The sequence below is a fragment of the Amia ocellicauda genome, chromosome 21 (assembly GCF_036373705.1).
Source record: "Amia ocellicauda isolate fAmiCal2 chromosome 21, fAmiCal2.hap1, whole genome shotgun sequence".
Classification (NCBI taxonomy): Eukaryota; Metazoa; Chordata; class Actinopteri; order Amiiformes; family Amiidae; genus Amia; species Amia ocellicauda.
This window is the reverse complement of record NC_089870.1, coordinates 14619268-14640463: the sequence shown is the minus strand read 5'-3', so window position 1 is coordinate 14640463 and position 21196 is coordinate 14619268. Positions and strand designations below refer to the sequence as shown.

Here is a 21196-nt window from a genome sequence, read left to right as displayed (position 1 = left end):
CATAATGGCACGAATGAGCTCTAGAGGAAAACAAAATAATGGAAGCTGCATTTCTATCCAGGTCACTACACAAATATAAGTGTTTATTATCTTAACATTAATTAGACCATCTGCCAGTTTTATTCCACAGAGAGCTCTACCAAGGTCATCATGTGGATATGACAAAGAATGTGTGGGCTATGAACCAAGGGGAGAAAGGCTTGGGAAAAAGAGATAATTCTGCAAAGAGTGTTTCACACAAGAGGAAAGGAGAATTATCTCAATACACCTTTACATTTGATCACTCAACAGTTTTCTTGATGGCATGGTGATATCTGATCACAGGACCATGTTTCAGGCAGTGAATGGTTTTTGAACAAAGAATGATTCTCGTTCTAAAAGTTTATAAGAGCGAGTTCTCCTGAATTCATCCTCTCAATGCCAGGTAATCACACATATCTGTAGTCAACCAGTCTGAGAATATTAATTTAAAATAACGCTGGAGCAGTAACAGAAAAAATTCTGAGGAGTCCTCCAAAATCATGTCACATTATCCGATGTACTGTCAAAAGACAACAGAGCCCTTGTACAGTGTACTTATTACAACTTTGCTAAGTGTCTGCAGGGAGTGTTTCAGAAAGTCCATTTTCATCACAAGATGTTTTCAAGCAACTGAAGGTTAAGCGTTTATCTTAGATTCAATCAGGGTTAGCATACTTTATTCATGAAGCATAGGCAGTTCAAAAACAATAACCTTTCAGACACTTAATAGGGTTGTACAAAACACTATGGATTGCAAAAATTGTTTAATCCCCAATGGTCAAGGCTGACCAACAGCATGTTCTAATGCGTAATCCTAATCAGAATACATCAGCAGAATTGTTTTGTTTTTCATTCCCTTTGGGCAGAAGGCAAAAACAGAATTAATTAATATAAAAAAAAACATCTCCTCTCGATATGCTCCAATCATTTCTCCATTGGCCTCTCTCCAAAAATGAATCCCCCACTGTATTGTCGGTGACCACGAAATGGCAACACATTAATTTGAAAATAGAAGTTTCGTGGTCAGTAGAGCCCACATTTATCAGAATACATTTATACAGACACAGTTTCAATTAAATACAACATAGCAGATTTTATTAAAACAACAACTAAACAACTAGCAATACAAAATGTAGATAAGTGGCCTGATTAGTCAGATACTAATAGTATGTGTCTCATGAACTTTGAATTTTAGTTACTACAATAATGAAGATAAAGGCTAATCTTAAAATGAATATTGTAAATTGCATTCATATTTTGTGTATCAAAAATCTAAATATCAGTCTCATTATCAAATGTTAAAAAAAGATTGTTACAGTTCCACTTAGGCTGGGATGTCTTTGCAATCCCACTAACGCTAGAATGAGAATTGGTTGCTATGGACAGGGTCTATATGCATATCAATCTACTTAGGCTAGCTCCCGTTAAGTGTAGATTTAAAGTAGCTACAGCGGCAGAGAGAATATATTTAAGTGCACACTGGTAATTTATTAAAATTACACCACATGAACATTTACAATAATTCTCATTACACTTGAACAAGAAGTACATGGGGATACTATCTTAACAGACTATATCACTAATAAACGTATGTACTCTTGGTTTATGCTTATTTATTGAGTTATGAATTATGAATATTGAATGCTAAATACTTATCCGTTTACTCCTGCCAAGAAGCAGTGATAATAGTTGCAGTTCCATGTCTTGTGGAAGATTATTGTTCAGGAAAAACTCTTCTATTTCTTTCAGTGGTGGTGAAAGAGTTCGAAGCTATCAAACCCATGCACGTCCATTGAATGGAGGAATTTCAGTATGAAGAACGCGTTGCAGTTAAAGTTCTTTGTTCGAAAGTATCATATATTCGCTGTAACTCAAGGCTAGCTGCTGGTTTTGTATTGATTCTAGATTGAAATTATTCTATCAGTTTCCAAAGTGGTTTGACTCAGTTTAGCCCTTCACAGAGAAATAGAGTGCAGCACACGGAGGAAGAGTGAAGTTAGAGTCTGAAGTTCGATGAGGGGCAAATCCAGCAAACTTTTCATAGCCATTAATCAGCGCTTGTAGTATGCATTGATCAAATTCATTTATCTTGAGGCAAGTGGGTAGATTTCCTTTCAACAGCATGTTGTGCACTCAATCCCATTTTTACTCTTCTTTTGATTTCATCTTTAATGTCTCCGTCTGCGTTGATTTGTTGTCGAGGTCTTTGAGTATCCGTTCATCTACTTCAATTTTCTTAGATTTAACAAAGCTGTTAAACATGTTTTTTGTTTTACTCAGGTTCATTTTAAGTCAAGTTTTCTTGCTTGCATTTGAGATTTCATGAAACTGAAGCTGCAGGTCTTGAGGTGTTTTTGCAAATATGACATCATTGTCAAATTGTAAGTTGTTCAAATAAGCTCAGTTTAACTTGATTCCTTTTTCTTCCCAGTCCAAAGTCTTGAACACTTCAGTTGCCTTGAAGAGTTTTGGAGAGATCGTGTCTCCTTGATGTATTCCTTTACACATCTTGATCTGGTCAGTGTCTTGGTGGAGTCAGATTGTTGATGTAGCATTGCTGTAGATAGATTTAAGAAGAGTTATATAGGTTTCCTCAATGTGTTGATTTCTTAAAGGTCTGATGACCGAATGTGTATATACACCGATCAGCCATAACATTATGACCACCTGCATAATATTGTGTAGGTCCCCCTTTTGCCACCAAAACAGCTTTGACCCGTTGAGGCATGGACTCCACTAGACCTCTGAAGGTGTGCTGTGGTATCTGGAACCAAGACGTTAGCAGCAGATCCTTTAAGTCCTGTAAGTTGCGGTATTGGGGACTCCATGGATCGGATTTGTTTGTCCAGCACATCCCACAGATGCTCGATTGGATTGAGATCTGGGGAATTTGGAGGTCAAGTCAACACCTTGAACTCGTGATTCATCAGACCAGGCCACCTTCTTCCATTGCTCTGTAGTCCAGTTCTGATGCTCACGTGCCCATTGTAGGTGCTTTCGGCAGTGGACAGGGGTCAGCATGGGCACCCTGACTGGTCTGCGGCTACGCAGCCCCATACGCAACAAACTGCGATGCACTGTGTGTTCTGACACCTTTCTATCAGAACCAGCATTCACTTTTTCAGCAATTTGAGCTACAGTAGCTCGTCTGTTGGATCGGACCACACGGGCCAGCCTTCGCTCCCCACGTGCATCAGTGAGCCTTGGCCGCCCATGACACTGTCGCCAGTTCACCGCTTTTCCCTCCTTGGACCACTTTTGATAGGTACTGACCACTGCAGACCGGGAACACCCCACAAGAGCTGCAGTTTTGGAGATGCTCTGACCCAGTCGTCTAGCCATCACAATTTGGCCCTTGTCAAAGTTGCTCTGATCCTTACGCTTGCCCATTTTTCCTGCTTCTAACACATCAACTTTGAGGACAAAATGTTCACTTGCTGCCTAATATATCCCACCCACTGACAGGTGCCATGATAACAAGATTATCAGTGTTATTCACTTCACCTGTCAGTGGTCATAATGTTATGGCTGATCGGTGTATTCAATCAAATGCTTTCTCGTAGTCAACAAAGCCCAGGCACAGAGGAAGCTCATATTCTCTGTAATACTTCCAATACTTCTCGTACAAATTGTATATGATCCATCGCGTTGAATCCACTTCTGAATCCTGTTTGTTCTCTTGGTTGGAACAAGTCCAGTGTGTCTCGAAGGTGATGTGTTAATATCTTTGTAAATGGTTTGTATAGGCTGAGAAGTAGACTAATGGGCCCATAGTTGTTCAGATATACTTTGTCTCCTTTCTTGTGAAGGAGAATGACAGTTGCATTGTTCCATTTATCTGGTATCTGTTTATTTCTGAGACAGTCTGTGAAAAGTTTTGCCAGAATCTTCACAATTTCTTCTCCAGCTTCTTTTAGGATCTCTGCTATGAATCTATCATCTCCAGGTACTTTTAAATTGTTCATATTTTTAAAGGCATAGCCTACTTCTTCTGGTATTTCACTTGCATTAATTGAGACATCTTCTTTACTGCTGTCATCACTACTGTACGTTTTTGTAGAATTCTTCCACTCTTCTGATAATAGCATCTCTAATTTTGATTGTTGTGCCATCATCGTTGTTGATTCTTTCCTATTTGAGGCGTCATTTTGCATTTGTTTTGTTCCCATAAGTCCCGGTGGTTTCTTTAATTAGGCTGCTGTTAAATTTTCTTAAATATTCAATAATACATTATCTTATGGTTTTGCACAGCTCAATGTAATAAACGTTTGATTTGGGGTCTTGCCTGCATTTTATTTCTCTTCTTTTCTTCATAATTGATCTTGTTTCTTGGGAGATCTTTTTATTTTCTTGTGACGTGCTAGTTCCTCTGAATTATCTAGCAATTTCCATGGTGTCACTCGATATTGTATCACATAACTGTGATGCATCTAATTCTTCTTGTTGGTCATAAAGTATACGAAATCGTTTTTTCAATTCTAATTTGTACTCCGCTTGACGATTTCTGAGGTTCATGATGTCGATATATATACACTACCGTTCAAAAGTTTGGGGTCACTTAGAAATGTCCTTGTTTTCGAAAAAGAAAAGCATTTTTTTTGTCCATTAAATTGATCAGAAATACAGTGTAGACATTGTTAATGTTGTAAATTACTATTGTAGCTGGAAATGGCTGATCTGTAATGGAATATCTACATAGGCGTACAGAGGCCCATTATCAGCAACCATCAGTCCTGTATTGCAATGGCACGTTGTGTTTGTTAATCCAAGTTTATCATTTTAAAAGGCTAACTGATCATTAGAAAACCATTTTGCAATTATGTTAGCACAGCTGAAAACTGTTGTGCTGATTAAAGAAACAATAAAACTGGCCTTCTTTAGACTAGTTGAGTATCTGGAGCATCAGCAATTGTGGGTTTGATTACAGGCTCAAAATGGCCACAAACAAAGAACTTCTGAAACTCGTCAGTCTATTCTTGTTCTGAGAAATTAAGGCTATTCCACGCAAGAAATTGCCAAGAAACTGTACAACGCTGTGTACTACTACCTTCACAGAACAGAGCAAACTGTCTCTAACCAGAATAGAAAGAGGAGTGCGAGGCCCCAGTGCACAACTGAGCAAGATGACAAATACATTACAGTGTCTAGTTTGAGAAACAGACGCCTCGCAGGTCCTCAACTGGCAGCTTCATTAAATAGTACCTGCAAAACACCAGTCTCAACATCAACAGTGAAGAGGCGACTCTGGGATGCTGGCCTTCTAGACAGAGTTGCAAAGCAAAAGCCACATCTCAGACTGGCCAAGAAAAAGAAAAGATTAAGATCTAAGTTTGAGGTGTTTGGATAACAAAGAAGAACATTGGTGAGACGCGGACCAAATGATAAGATGTTGGAGGAGTGCTTGACGCCATCTGTCAAGCATGGTGAAGGCATTGTGATGGTCTGGGGTGCTTTGGTGGGATCTTGAAGAACGAAGGCTATCACTCCATTTTGCAACGCCATGCCATACCCTGTGGACGGTGCTTGATTGGAGCCAATTTCCTCCTACAACAGGACAATGACCCAAAGCACAGCTCCAAACTATGCATGAACTATTTAGGGAAGAAGCAGTCAGCTGGTATTCTGTCTGTAATGGAGTGGCCAGCACAGTCACCGGATCTCAAACCTATTGAGCTGTTGTGGGAGCAGCTTGACCGTATGGTACGTAAGAAGTGCCCACCAAGCCAATCCAACTTGTGGGAGGTGCTTCAGGAAGCATGGGGTGAAATCTCTTCAGATTACCTCAACAAATTGACAACTAGAATGCCAAAGGTCTGCAAGGCTGTAATTGCTGCAAATGGAGGATTCTTTGATGAAAGCAAACTTTGAAGGACATAATTATTATTATTATTATGACTATATCTCCTATTCATTTTGCTATATTTCATATTCAAACTCATTTTATGTATGTTTTCATGGAAAACAAGGACATTTCTAAGTGACCCCAAACTTTTGAACGGTGGTGTATATGTGATGTATGTATGTATGTTCTAATTTCCAGAAGTTTCAGTAAATCTCTTGTTCATCAAACCAGAACCTTATGCAGTCATCTCTCCATGTCTCTCTTGCATTATTGTAAACCTGTCACTATAGCACAACAGTTTGTTCTATATGTCAACTGTATAAATAGCTACTAATGGGGTTATGGAAGACCCTAAAGCACAATAAAAAACAAATAAATATCCATAAAAAGCCCTAGACAGAAGGACGCCTACAGTGATTAGATAACTCTATTGCGATTGCTCTTTTATGTGGGATTGTAGATTTCCCACTGCATATTCACCTATCAGTGTCTACAAGGTGCTCTTAGCGCTGCAAGGATAAGATTCTTCTCTAAAACTGAGGATCACAGTCACAATTCTGAGACTGCTTTTGGAAACACATCTCAGACAGATTCGTACATCAGATTTGTGCCGTTTTGAAAAGAATAAAAAAAGAACCCCACTAAAACTACACTAGAATCTGGATCAAAAAGAAAAGAAAAAGAAAATATTAGTACGATTTTTGGCAATGGAATATCATAGGAATGCATGTAAATATCAAGGTCGGGATTTGTAAGAAGACTTGTTACGATTCAAAAGGTAAACTACTTCGTCATTGTTCATTAGTTTCATTTAGACTTATAATCCCTTAATTAAAATGTATCGGTTGCCAATATTTCCTTGACAACCCCTCAAAGTACCTTTAGTAAGAGCAATTACTTCAGAGATAGCAGTAAAGGAAAAAACAATTAAGCAAGTGAACAGGCTCTTGGTTGGCTGCAGCCGGTATATATGACTGAAGTGCAGGGAGCTGGCAGAGTCCCAGATCATGTTATTCTTATAAATAAATCACTAACGGTAGGTGGACACTAGCCTGATGTCCAAGCTTCGAGAAATGTCTTCATAATAGCAGTAATAAGAATTAAACAAATCAGGACATCCTTATAAATATATAAATAACCAGTACATTAAGTATCCAAACCACCCATCTCATAGCGGCAGTGATAAAATACATTCCATATCAGTGGTGTAAAGCAAATAAGAATACTTTTTCTATGAAGCAATAGTTCTTGACAGCATGACATTAATTCTGCTCGTAGATGTTTGGCATTAGATCCCTGTAATTCTCTGGTTTGAGCATCTTTCATTTTCTTTCACATATGTAATTATTCGTATATGTATTTTTCTTTTTTCTCACAGGAAGTGATTATATCTTGGATGTATACCAAAAATGAGTGTATGCTGTGAATATAATGCTTCTTCAAGGGTTGCCAACAGGTTTCTATTCCAGTGTGGGTTTCTGAACTAAAAGTAAGTGCATGCTAAATACGAAAATGCATAGATTGGACTGAGATCAGCATGTTGGAGTAATAAATGTGTAAGCCATGCATCAGTTTCAAAGGGAATGGTCACAGCTCTCCATTCAAAAACCAACAAGGTTCCTCCATTGCAATCCCACCCCCACCAACTATACTGTAATCATCTCAGCGGTGGTTCTATGCTGTGATATACAATTTGAAATCTGTCTGCGCTGTTTTAATTCTATACTGCCTTGTAAATGTTGTGCCTATTTAGTATGAAGGACAAAGATCAATGCTGCCATAGCTGTACCTGGAAACACCGTTCAACCAACCCCTAGTGCAGTAACGAGAGATGGATGTCTGTCTGTCTCATCATGAGGAAAGATTGTCCCAGATGCTGAATAATGACACGCTGGCCAATTTGCAAAAACTGAGCTCATGCTCACGTTGAAGTGATCAGCTCTCACACCAATATAATCTAGGGAGTTTGCCCATTTGAACCATCTCCCTGCCAAAAATCAAATGCATTTCAGCCTGCTATATAGGTGTAAGCTGTGACAGCAATTTGAAAATAAAAACAACCCAAAAGAACATACAATGTGTAGCAGCCTGTCACCCGCTCAGCAGCTTGCATTTAAGGGGGATACAATTAATGTAAGAGCTGCTGGGAGGGACTAATAATTATCCTAGGGTGGTTTCATTGCAGCAGAACTGACTGACATTTCTATTTCAGTTTTCAACATATAACATCCCATTATGTCAAATATGACAAATCTGTTTTCATTCTGTGAGGCTGGGAGCACAAAAATGTAGATATTGTCAAAAACTGCGGAGAATGCTAATTAGGCGGTATCTCTCACTATTATCCAATTAACTCTAATTAGGCGAATCACATCCAATTTTAGAACATCTTTTTTCATTCAGGTATCCAGGTGTTTTGCATAAAGCACAACCCAGGAGAAAGGCCTGTCCACATGTGATGGTGTCCAGAGGCTAATTCTTCACAAAGGTGTTACAGATATAGAAATGCACATGCGCTGGGGTGACCTATTTTCATGTCCATGCTCTGTAAGAATTGCCATACATCCTACAGAAACCTCATCCAACTATAAGTTAGCATCATACTATGAAACAAGTTCCGCTGGACCTTCTGTATGTGCTCTTTTGCCTTTTACAGACAAGTGAAAGTGAATAAAGTTGGGTTACTGCTAACAGAAGATGACACATACACACACCCACACCCATACATTCTGCGTGAAACGGAAAACTGAACTATCATACAGTGGGACGAAGTGTGAGGGAAGTAAGAGTATTACACGTTTGTTACTTCTTTGTATCCCAGATTAGTGAAATGGGTTGTCTCCTCAGGGAATAGGTTATCTACATTGTGTTCTGAATAAAGATGAGAGTAGGACTGTATTATGTATTTACTCTAATTTCAGAGAACAGCCAATTATAACAGGCTAAGAGGAGGAACTTTGATGACTCAACATGACATTTACAGCAGCGACTTAATCATGTGCATTTGTTTGTGCGTTTCCTTTTATTTTTCATGTCACTCTTTTGTACTGCACATATATGTAAAAGTACATACTGTATACATAGTCACGGACACATGCTTGGTAATATGACTGCTGATGTGATAAGCTGTACTTGCGGTACAAGGACAAAGTAAACAATTAAATGATGCTTACACTAATCTTGCTAAATAGGTGAAATGATCGATACCGCAAAATGCAATTACAGCCTGTTGGCACAGTGCCTATGAAATCAAATCCTAGTTAGGAATGTTCCGACTCTTCATTACCATTCAAAGGGAATGTTGTGGCCCTTATATAATGTTATTTAGTCATGGAAAAAATAATAGCTCACTATAGCTAGGTTGTGGTTTATGAAATGTAGTATCACATACAATACATATTGTCACGCTCCAATTCTAATAAAGCAATAATTTATCAATAATATACTCAGACCTTAGTAATACTATCTATATACTATACTATATAATACTATCTATATTCATACACAGACCCGGCGTGGGAAGATATTAAAAAAGTAAAATTTTCCATTATGTTTATAATTTTTAATTAACATTGGTTTAAGTGGTAGTATAATTCTTTAGGGCTAAATTATAATTTTCAAAGAGGTACTAATTAAACATTGGGGTAAAATCACTGATAAAACAACTATTGAACACTGGCTGTGAAATGTCAAAATGGTATATATTTCCACACAAGTGTTCTTGGTAGATCTGACACAGTGGTTGAAAATATCTAAACTGCATTTACATAATTACTTTTGTCAACTTTTGTAAACATGATAAAAATACAAACAAACAATAGTAATTTACAGCAGTTTATATCCACTAATGAAACACTTGCTGAGCTGTTCATGGAAGTATCCTTCAGGTAGCCCATCTGCCTAGATTAAGAGGTCAGTTTTCCTTTCAAGTGGCAGTACCTCTTCATCTGTCCCTCTCTGGCACTGGCTGGTTTTGTAAAAGCTGGTCAGTCAAGGTTTAAACTCCCATCTGTAACTCCTAGGAGGAGATCAAGTGGCCCTGCTCCTGCACTTTGCTATAATGTCTTCTTTTTGATTCTCCCACCTGTCTGTCTTTCATCCTATTTATCTGCCTTTTCAGCAGCACACTAATGCGTCCATCCTGTATTAAGCATCTTATAGTGCAGACACACTATTTTACAGACTGTTGGCAAACCCCAGATTGTAAAAAAATGAAACAAAAAAACAAAACATGTTTTTCACTGCTTGGGTATGCATTTAGTTTTCCATTTTTAATTACTTATTTATTTTAGAAATGTAAAAGTGAAATACAGTGCATATTTGCTCAGTTCAGTAATCATTTGGACAAATCGAGTTAGCTAATACAACTGGGGCACGATTTCTGGCAATATGGTGTCCCAGTGATATAATAGATGAATGCTTTTGATGCTGATAATGATGGTTTATATATGTATAAATGGGTGTTATCAGAACCATGCTCAAACCAGCTATTTAGCCAACAAGCTTAGGGCAGAGTAGAAGTATGTCATTATTTTAACATAAATGTTTATTAATGCATTATATAAAAAGACCTATCCCTCAAGGATGTCCTTGAAAAGACAAAATGGTCTTGGTCATGCATTATTTTCATTAAACAGGAAAACAAAATTAGAATAATTTAACCTACAGAGAACACACTGATGCCTTTCATATTTCCATCAATATTAGAATTTTAAATGAAGAATGAGAGAATGAAGATGACAGTGATGGCGATTAGTATATTCTTATTTATTTTTAGCAGAAACAGAAGCATTTGTATTGATGAAACTGGTCCAATGTCTTCAGGCATCAGTTTGACTATTAATAAAATGTAAAGCCTTCTTATGAAGTAAAAACCTTATAGAATAGTATAATGGCTTTAAATGTTAAAATATTCTAATCCTCAAATTAGCTATGGGTACTTTGATACTTAATAAGGCGTCAAAGTCACAGAGCTATGTTGTGTCAATGGGACTGATTTTAAAGCAGCAAATACATCCAATCACATTTATCCAATTGCCATCCAATCATTAATCCAAATTAAAACTCCATTAGTCCAATTCAAAATTGAAATGGATTAGCTGTGGACATACCCTGGGATCCCTGCAGTAGTTAAATAAGTTATATGCTGGGAATATATGATACCAACTCTGTGAATCAGGTCAATAATTCTGTGGTCGGGGACAGTAGGAATAACCTGTCAATTCTCACCAGACTGAATTCACCCACTCCACCCCCCATTTCACTGTTCGTAAATAAATGTCATGATTCATAATTCAGCTTCAGTAATGCCTTGCCTTGCTCTCTCCGTCTCTCTCTTTACATGCATGTGCATTTACCTACATTTCTATTATAGGTAGGTGTATTTATTTTTCATATTTTTTTTCCCCAAGAGGCTTGGAATTCAATTTAAACTCCCATAAAACTGAACAGCGCAGATATCAATATTTCTAAGGCCCACAGACTCCAGCCATCTGCATAATGTCTCATTTTAGTATATCTGTGGTGGCAAAGCCCTATTGAGTGCTGCTCAACTGATTGACTCTGAATATGTTTCAGTGTCTGGAAAGGCCCTCGCCATCCTTTCAGCATCTCTATTAATATCACTGCCTTCCAAATTCATGACTGCAAAGGTTCGTAAACAGGGACAGATGCAGTTTCTTGTAGATCCTCTATCTCGCTGTTCTTCAAATCCAGGCCTTAAAGGCTGTTGCACACTGGATCCGATACGTCATTTGTAGGCCGTCATCCGAAAAGTTGTCCGTCAAAGATTGTCCCATTGGATCTGTGAAAATTGCACCACGTACACAGCCTTTCCCCTAGCTTGTGTGTGTCTCGCAAGTTACACCACTGTTTATGTTAAAAACCCTAATAGCACACAAATGACACCTCAAACACAAAAGCAGAATGCATAGTTCAACATTAAACTATTTATTCGAAAGTGCAAATCTTTGTAAATCAAGTAGGTCAGTTTTGTGTTGTTTATCTGTGTTTAACCACTGTCTAGGAGAATTCTAGCTACATCAATCAGTGCCATTCATGCCCAGCTCCTCCACAATAGCTTGCCATATATTGTCTGTCTACATTAATTTGCTTTGTTGTATACTTCTTCGTGGTTAGGCACGCAGATGATGATCTTTTCCAGAGGACACAAACAAAGTGCATCAATCCACGTCTTTCTGTCGTTTTCTATCGGTCAATGTCATTTTTAACGCATGTAAAATCGGCACATCACCGCCATACGACAATGTCAGACTCTGTGCAGGCTGATAGAGGGTGGCACACATTTTTTTCCTCTTTTCACACACATAACAATCAGATGCATGATGGGATCCAGTGTGCAAAGGCCTTAAGGGTCAAAGTCCATCAGTTCTTACAGGTCTTTTTAAGTTGTTACATGTTTTAGACTAGGGTAAGGGGTTAAATAGGTTCAGTAAATTCAATAACTAAGTTAATTCACTAATCAAGAGTTCCAGCTCAAGGGCTGATATGAAGACTATCGATACATCCTTTACTTTCTTGTTTCAAAGCTTGCGTACTCCGAACTGTGACTCATGCTTAATAATCATCATAATAATTTGAAAGGTATTAAAAGAAAAAAACACAGCACACTGTATTAAAATAAATGGACAGCAGAAAATATTAATTTTCTACATGAATGGATGGGCAGTTAAACAAACGGGTACGAGTGAAAGGACTGCTCTGTTGAATCTAGGTCTCTTGTCAACATAATGTAGTAATTGATGTTACAAAAGGTGGGAATTTGGTGGGTGGAACGCAGATGCCTGTCAGGGACAAGAAACATATAGAAAATAAGGGCTGCTTATTTGCACCTCCTAATTATATGATTCAGACAATACGGAAAACTAAACAGATACCATGTGGGCTTTTATGTGTTTCAGACACATAGCCATTCAACCTGTTATCATGCTGACAAAGCTAATTTAAACAGTTACTGAAAACTATGGTGGATTACAATGAACACAATAAAACAATATTCTAACTCTATTCCGTCGTTTGCCTGTGAAGAATGGGGGAAAGACCCAATGCTGGTTTGTCCAAATACTGTACCTTAACTTGTTTTTTGGAATAATTTAATTCTACTATAAATGTGTTGGAATAAGAATTTCTAAATGTTCCCAAAAATGTGCCGTGTATATTTTAACGAGGAGGAATAAATACAAATCTAAATAATCGACTCTAGCCCCTCTGTGCCAGGAAAAGAGATTCTGATGAGAAACTATTACTATTAATTATGCCAGGCTGCTGCCGCTTTCAAGCCTGTTGTGAATATTGCCAGCACAGCTAATAGGTTCTGTATTCACCTGTGAATTGATTCTCGGGAATTCACTGCACCTTTACATCCCCTGGCTTTCTTCATTTATTAATTGTTCCCTTCATTTTCCTCCTTTCTACACTTTGCAATACACATAGTAGGTGATCAGAGCTGAGAAAATGTAGCACTCATGGCCCACAAATCAATTCCCGAATTATACTAAGCTGCTCCATCAAAACCAGTCAAATTCAAACTGATTCTTTACCAGCATCATGATTCAAACCAGCTTTGCACCGTTTTTTGTCACGATTCTTTCAGAAGGTAAACGGAGAGCTTGGTAGAAATGAAGGGATTTCTTCATCCCTCTGCATAAAAGCACACCTATGCATTCACATAGCAGTTTTGTTCTTGTCAATGAAGGATATAACATTCTGACAGGTGCATCCATTTACCTCTGGGTGACACCAGATTAAAGGCGATGATCGGTAATGACAAGCTTTTAAAGAACACCTTTATTTTTCACCGTCTTTGTAGATGCATTCCCAGAGAATTATGAATGCACATCTCTCTCCTTTACTTTCTCGTGCCTCTCTCTCTATTTCGGGGGTTACTCAAATGATAAACGTGTTTTGACAGCGACTGACCATGTTTAATAATGACAGCATTTTCCAGATAACAGCCGGGTAGGATTTGCTTTTTTTATTGCGTAATAAAACAAATTTATTACAATACTTCAAGTATCTGAGTTAAAAGTGTTGCAAGCCACAGCTTCCAAAACAGCAATTTCCATGCTAATTAAAAGACAAGGCTGCAGCCACTAAATATAGCGAGAGCTGTAAGAGAGAGATCAATTATGGCATCCCAGAGGGGATTGCTGAAACTGTTCTTTGGAAAAGAGGAAAAAAAGAGGGAAAAAAAAGGAAAAAAGGTGTTGGCATTCCTATATTAGAAAAAAATAAATGTTCTACTCGCTGTGCTACATGAAATAAAATCAATCGACGAACACACGTCTCGGCGGTCGGTCATTTCCAGGTCGCCCTACTGTCACCAATGTTTTTTGAAAGTGTCCGTCTTGTGTTGTGGAGTTGTGGGTTCAATCTTGTAAACCATATCAGCAATATCAAATAATACGTTGCCTATGATAAATGAGTTGTATGTGTCTATATCTTTATGTTGTTTTAGACCTTTGTCAATGTCATATCCAGATTTACATTTACAGCTCTGAAATAAAGGCCACATTGGAGACGAAGGATGATGAGTGACCCTGTTTTCCTCATACCTTTATGCCGGTGTGTTTTAGTGAGGGGAGGGGGGTACCATTGGGGTATACTGTAGGGAATTTACTATCTTGCAGTTAAAATATAATTTATGGGAGTCTTTTTTCCTTGGTCAAGGCACCTACTCAGCACCGCAGGCAGGTGAAGAGGCAGGGCTGTTTTTAGCAGCACAGTGATGGGTTGTAAAAGCTGCACACAACTGGCTGTTTATGGAGCTCATAAACACCATGGCTACCCAAAGTGACTCTAAAATCACCACTGATCTATCAAGCCCGCTATTAAAAGCCCTGCCAGGGAGCCAGACTTAATAACAGTGTATGTCAGTGTTTACAAAGCATAGCCTGCCTCTGCTATCTGACGGCTTGCTAGATTTGCTCCTTTAGACCTCTCTACTTCTTTAAAGTGAGGACTGGTTTCATAGCTATAAGATATAGATGGACAAAAAGGGAGACCAGATGTATAGGTAGGAAAATAGATGCATAGCTATAGACAGATAAATACATGCATACTCAGAATTTAGCATTAGTCTCCAGGTGAGCCAGGAGTAGACAGTGCAAGTTAAATGAAGGGTTGCTCAGCTGAGAAGCAGTGTCGACTTACAGTAAACGTCGACCCGGATGGACTTGAGAGCCGGCGAGCCCAGCCCATTCTCTGCCTTGCAGTAATAGCGCCCCCCCTGGTGCCGCTGGATTTTGGTGATGCGCAACGTCTCATTGAAGACACTGGAGTCCTGGAACCGGTCGGAGGCACTTCCTGCTGTTTTGGTCCATCTGATCTGAGCGAGTGACAGAGAGAGGTTTATTCAGTTTTTGTGTTTCAATCAGTCTTCCTGCCGGGGAAGACGGGCTGTCTGTACCTTGTTAACAGCACATCCGAAATGTTTTTGTGTTATTCAATGTAACAGAAATTGCTCCTTATGTTAAAGTCTAGTTTTCAGACTCTCCTAAATGTATTTCCCTTTCAAAAGGACTATGAACAACTAATACTGAATTAATGTATTTTAAAGCAAAGTTACAGCAATACATGATATTTGTGATTACTTTGGAAGCAGAAGTATGCATTTCATAGGACAGAGCAGCACATATCGGCTCCCAGCCAACTGACACTATTCTCTGTATAAAGAGTGTGTGAATGCTATAAATAAGGCATTAAAGCACACTTCACACCCCATTCCGTTCAGATGGGAAAGCAGGCGTGTTTAACTTTAAAAACAGTGTAATTTCAGAAACAATAATACAATCAATTGAAAAATGTTTTTTTTTTTTTTTTTTATCATTTAAAAACATCTTTACACTTTTAAGAATATGTGTAGTCCCTTATGACAGCTCACTGCCACCTGCTGCACATTTGGCAAACTGCAATACCAACTGCTACAGAGGTGAGCTGGAGACCCGAGGAGTGCTTGCTCTTCTCATTTCATTTCAGCTGGACTCAGTACAGGGAAAATATTATTTGTATTATTTTTTAAAGATAACAGTTTGAATGAGAGCTAATTAGAAAATGAATTTGTGTGCAATTCAAAATATGTACTTTTAACAAGAAGATATGTTTTTGTTTTTCAATATTAATATGAATTAATATTTTAATATTAATTCAAGTTTCACACTTGACAACCTGTTTTATGGTATGTTCATGATCCACATAACGGGTTGGATCCCGTACTTAATAATACCAATGAATGTAACAATTTGAAAATACACACAGGCACTCGCACACATACAGGGACAGTGAAAAACGACATGTTTATTCAAACGCAACACTTCACATTCATCCTGATCAGTTTGTCAATAAATACTGAATCCCTCTGGCTTTCTGTGGCACTGTGGAAGACGTGACTTCACCGGTTATTGGTGTTTCATGGAGATAAAGTACTCTGGTATGAAACTGAAGCTCTTTGGTCGGTGGTTTATTGAAAATGAAAGGAATGCAGAATGTGTGGGATTTAACCGTACTAACCGACAAGCGACTAAAACATCCACTTCCTCACGACTTAACACAGGACTAGATACGAAGCACATCACACACGTGCACCAGTGATCGTAACAAAAAGTCACACACAAGGACTGCAAATTAGAAAACAGACGAGGTTGGGAGATATTGTCCTTCATATCACACGAAACGCAGGTGAGATAAAAAAAGAACAGAAATATTGCTAAGATTTGTGCCCCTTTCTCAAATGTAGTAGCCGGTGCACTGTATGTAGTGTTACTACAGTCCCTTCACATGCCCCCCGTGCCAACATTGCTGTAGAGCGGAGCAAATCACCCATTCAGCTCTGGTATAGGCTTGCTTTGCTCGTCTGTGGCTTCCTGTGTAGATGACCTACATTGCAACAAGCCTCTCCTTTATCATTATGGTCTTTACAAACAAGAGGTGCCTGGAGTTGCTCAGATCTGCAATACTCCATTTAGGAAAAGAGCGGCGGGATTACTGTGCGACCAGAGAAAAAGACGTGTATTGATTTTTTTTTCCTTTTCACTCTTAAGTGATAATTTATGTTGTTGTTATTTATGTGTTTATCTTAACCATTGCCATAGTTGTTTCTGGTAGTGTGGCATATAATATAGGATTTGAACCCGGGGCATAAAAATAATAAAAGAAAAGAAATAAAGCCAAGGATGCAACAGGCATGGAAGCAGTGAAATAGAAGGCTGCCCTTACATTGTACAGAGCACAGGGAAATCCATTTCACGCCTAGGTGGAGTTAGATGGAAAATGGCTTTGTTTACACGCATATTTCTGTTGGTTGAGGATAACACTGCATTGGAATTCAGAGGTTTATCTTACTTCCCACTCAGCTGGGGCTTGCAAAGTCTTTTCCCTAAGCTGGTTAACCTTCAAAGGACACCCTCTGATGGCCTAATAGTAAATATGCGGGTTCTGCTTTCCGTGTAGGTGCGGAGCGCACTGTGAGGTGTCAAAAACAGACTCCGCAAGACAAGATATGCTAGTCTAGCAGATACAAGATGACAATGCGTTACTGGCCTGACCAAATTAATTTACCCAATAAAAGCAGTCTTTGAATAAGAAATTAACAACTTTATTTGAGAATATCCATCTCCCTCCAATGTGTCATTTTTCCCCAACTGAAGTTTAATCCGATATATGCAGGTAAATCATTTAATCTAAACGATATAATGAAATTTAAAAAAAGTTGTTAAACCAAACCTTGTGAAATCCTATAAAAGAAAGATGTAATTTTTGTATGGTAGCCAATTGTAATTTCAGAAAAATGAATTCCTTTATTTTGCTCAGAAATAACTAGTTAAGGTCCAGAAAGGCCCATGGGGAGGAAAATGCCCTTTTCTTTGGAGGAAAAGCCCTCTAGCTTATGTGGTTTTCAAAATCCTTAATGAAAAAAGAAAATCGCTTTTACAGATCAGCCACTGAGCAACAGATGAAATGTGGCCTGAGTTACGGCACATTAGCGACTTTTTCTACTCTAAGAACCTTTGTTGGAAATAAAGAAATGCCCTTAGGTAAGCTGTATTTTCGCAAAAGCCATCAGGAAAAGAGAGCTGGGTAAATATATACAGACAAATCAATTGCGTGAAACACAAAACCACGTCAATACTTAAATTTGTGGATGTATTTTCAAAATAATTGATTTAGGCATTGTATACCAGCTGCAGAAAGGCTTTAATAAGTTATGGATTTAAAAAAGTTTGCTCTCTCTCTCTCTCAAATTGATTTATTGGGATGACGGGAGTGGTCCAGTTTTGGCAAAACATTTAAGCCACATAGATGTTATATATTCATACAATACAATTAATAACAGACACCATCAATAGTATCGAACACTAATAGTGGCATTGCTGTGTTGTGTCGACACCCTGCCCCTCGTACTGGGCTGCCAGCTGTGCCATCTTAAGAGGATCAGCAGTTTCTTACAGTCAGGCAGGTGTGCGAACTGGGACGCTAGAATTAAGAATGACAGGGAAATACTTGACCCTTATTTCAGAGTATTTTAAGCAGGACATTAGGAAGCGCGTCTCTGTCCCAGCCTCTGCCGGCCTGCAGTCCTCACACAGCCCGGCCTCTCTGTCCCATCAGCTCCATCTGTGGCGGCCTGTTTCGATGGCCAGGATGTGGTCACCGAGTCTGAACTTCACCAGGGTATGTCCTTCCTTGAGTTGTTTTACTCTGATAAGATACTCAGCCAGTGTAAAATGTATATTTTCTCCAATGCTCAAGAAGCATTGCTTGTCTGTATTAGTGGTCAATTCCTTTCATTTTTGTTGTGGTTTTGTTGTTGCCACTGTTGGCACCAAGTAGGTGTTTCAGTGCCAGTTGGTTTGCGTCTCTCCATCTCTCTCTCCCTCCCATTGCAAAACAAGAATACTGGTAAATTGTATTTGAGCACTTTTGCTATAGGATACCTTTGAAGCATCTATGTGAGGGATTAAGGTTCAATAGTATGAAAGTACTGTAAAATAGACAACAAAACCAACACAGAAACAAACAAAACATTATTAGACTGTTTTCAACAATAAAATACTTTACATGGTATAAGCTGACTAACTTTGCTAGGGAGTTTAAAGCAGGAGTTGGAAAATCAAAGAGTTACTTACGTGGAACAAGAGAATTATTGCACCTTGAAAAACTAAAAGCACTGTGTTATGTAAAATATATCAAACGAGTGCCTCATTTGCCTGGTTTTGCTGAAAAACTAAATAACATCTTTAAAGCAGGATGATCAAGCAGCATTTCCTTGCAAAATGTGCTGATGTTTTATAGATACTTGCATACATGCTCTCCCAAGGGCTGCCATTCTTAAAGCTGAATTGTATGACTGGTGCACTCTCTCTCTCTCTCTCTCTCTCTCACACACACACACACACACACACACACACACACACACACACACACACTTCCTGTGTTCTGTGTCAGAATGCCTGGTCTGAAGAGCTAATTGATTCAACACTGTTATAATTAGCATGCTAAATCTAACTTGTCATAACTAATGCCAAGACTGGCAGAGTTACACATTTTTTTTTTTTTTTTAATTATAAATATATGTTTGCCAGGCATTTCATATTGTTTATCATCCCATTCCACATCTACACTGAAGGGGCTCAATATGTGGTTTTGCTCTTTCTACAAAACATGTTTTCAATAAGCTGGAAATCAAGAAATAAAAGGATGACAAACAAAATAAAAATCTATTAAAATCACATGCAATTTATTAATGATTATATTGTATTTTAATGAGAGAATGATGTGCAATGTTTGCCTGTAAAGATTGACACTCTTCTGGGATTTTCAAATGTGCATTCTTGGGAACAGTCTTTCTTTAAATGACTTTTCTTTTCCTCTTAGCTCATACTCAAGGAAAGGGTGTGCGTTTGTATTACTGTACTTCATAGAGCATGTGAAAATACATTTAAAAGTGCAGCAATCTACCATCATGAATGTTAAGATCTCAAAGGTCTTGCTCTTGTCACAATGACATGGCATTATTCTGTCTTAAGATGAGCACCACAGAGAGTCTTCCCAGAGTAAGGCGCAACTCACTCCTAACAACTTAACTATGTCCCTGAAACTCAGTATATAACACATTTTCATTCTTTCAAAGAGACCAGATGTTGTAGAGTACCAAGCAGCATTATGTATATAATTTGTCTGTTTGTTTATTGATATATTTATTGCTTGATTGATTTTGTGTATGCATGTTGTAGTGTGAGTGTTCATGTATCATGTACCAATAATCCCAGGAGTCCCCTGTGAGATTTAATTTATGGATACAAAACGTATTTAAACAAAATGTATCTGGACGCCCCATTTCTTTTTTCTTTCAAAATCATTTGCTGTAACTCGCAATCACGAAAAATCTCTTGGCTCCCTAATAATGTTGGTTTCAAAAACTTCTTAACGTTATGTGTACCATCTCTGACACCGAACACAAAGCGCTCGCAGTCCTGTGATGTTTTTTTTTTTTTGTATCTTTTGCAAAGGAGGCCTGGCGATCAGAATATCAAAAAGCTCCAGCTTGAGATCAGACTCGATTATGGCACACAGTTTGATGCGGAAAAGCAATGCAAATGCGATGGCTGACAGTTCTATTAATAGATGCATCCTCTGCAGTTTACCATATGCTAACTCGGATTTTAGATTCCGATTGTCTTGTTCTTTCTAAGTGCTCTCGGGCTATACTGATTCAGCATTATACACTGGGATTGGAAATGAAAGTAGACATCAGTTTCTCTGTAAACAGCAACAGGATTATACCCTGAACGGGTGACAAAAACGCATTTCCATATCAAAAGACTTTTGGTTTGACAAGTAAATTCATAGACAACATTTTTTAAAGGAACAAGCCATCTCCAATTGCCATGTGGTCCCACATTCACACAAAAAATCCATGCACATTAATGTTTAGTTTTTTTGTCCATTGTGATCTTATCAATGAATACATAAGCAGGTCCAAATCAATGGAGAGGCTACCAGAATCGACAATGCAGGAGAAAACAGAACTCTGATTGCCTCAAAACTCACGTGCAAGAAAAAGAAGGAAATTATACCTACTGAAATGAACAATCTGGAAGTAAAGAAACGGAGCAATCAAGAAGTGCATTTATAAATCGAACATCTCAGACACTCGTGTTAAATTAACAGACATGTGCACAGTCTCCTGTCAATCTTAAACCATTTTGAGCTCAATGACACTGTCCATCATGTCTCCTCCTGCTGTCCCCAGATGGAGCCCAGAACTGCCCCGCCAACTGTCAGGGGCTTCAGGTCTCGGCCCTGATGCAATCACAT

General features: G+C 38.4%; 1 protein-coding gene across 1 annotated transcript in view; it reads right to left on the bottom strand.

Moving 5' to 3' along the window:
* Nucleotides 1-21196, bottom strand: part of LOC136716794 (MAM domain-containing glycosylphosphatidylinositol anchor protein 2) — a 186002-nt gene that overhangs the window by 104521 nt on the left and 60285 nt on the right. Inside the window, exon 3 of the mRNA XM_066694181.1 lies at nt 15035-15209. Coding sequence (XP_066550278.1) covers nt 15035-15209 — 175 coding nt within the window. The remainder of the gene's footprint in view (nt 1-15034; nt 15210-21196) is intronic.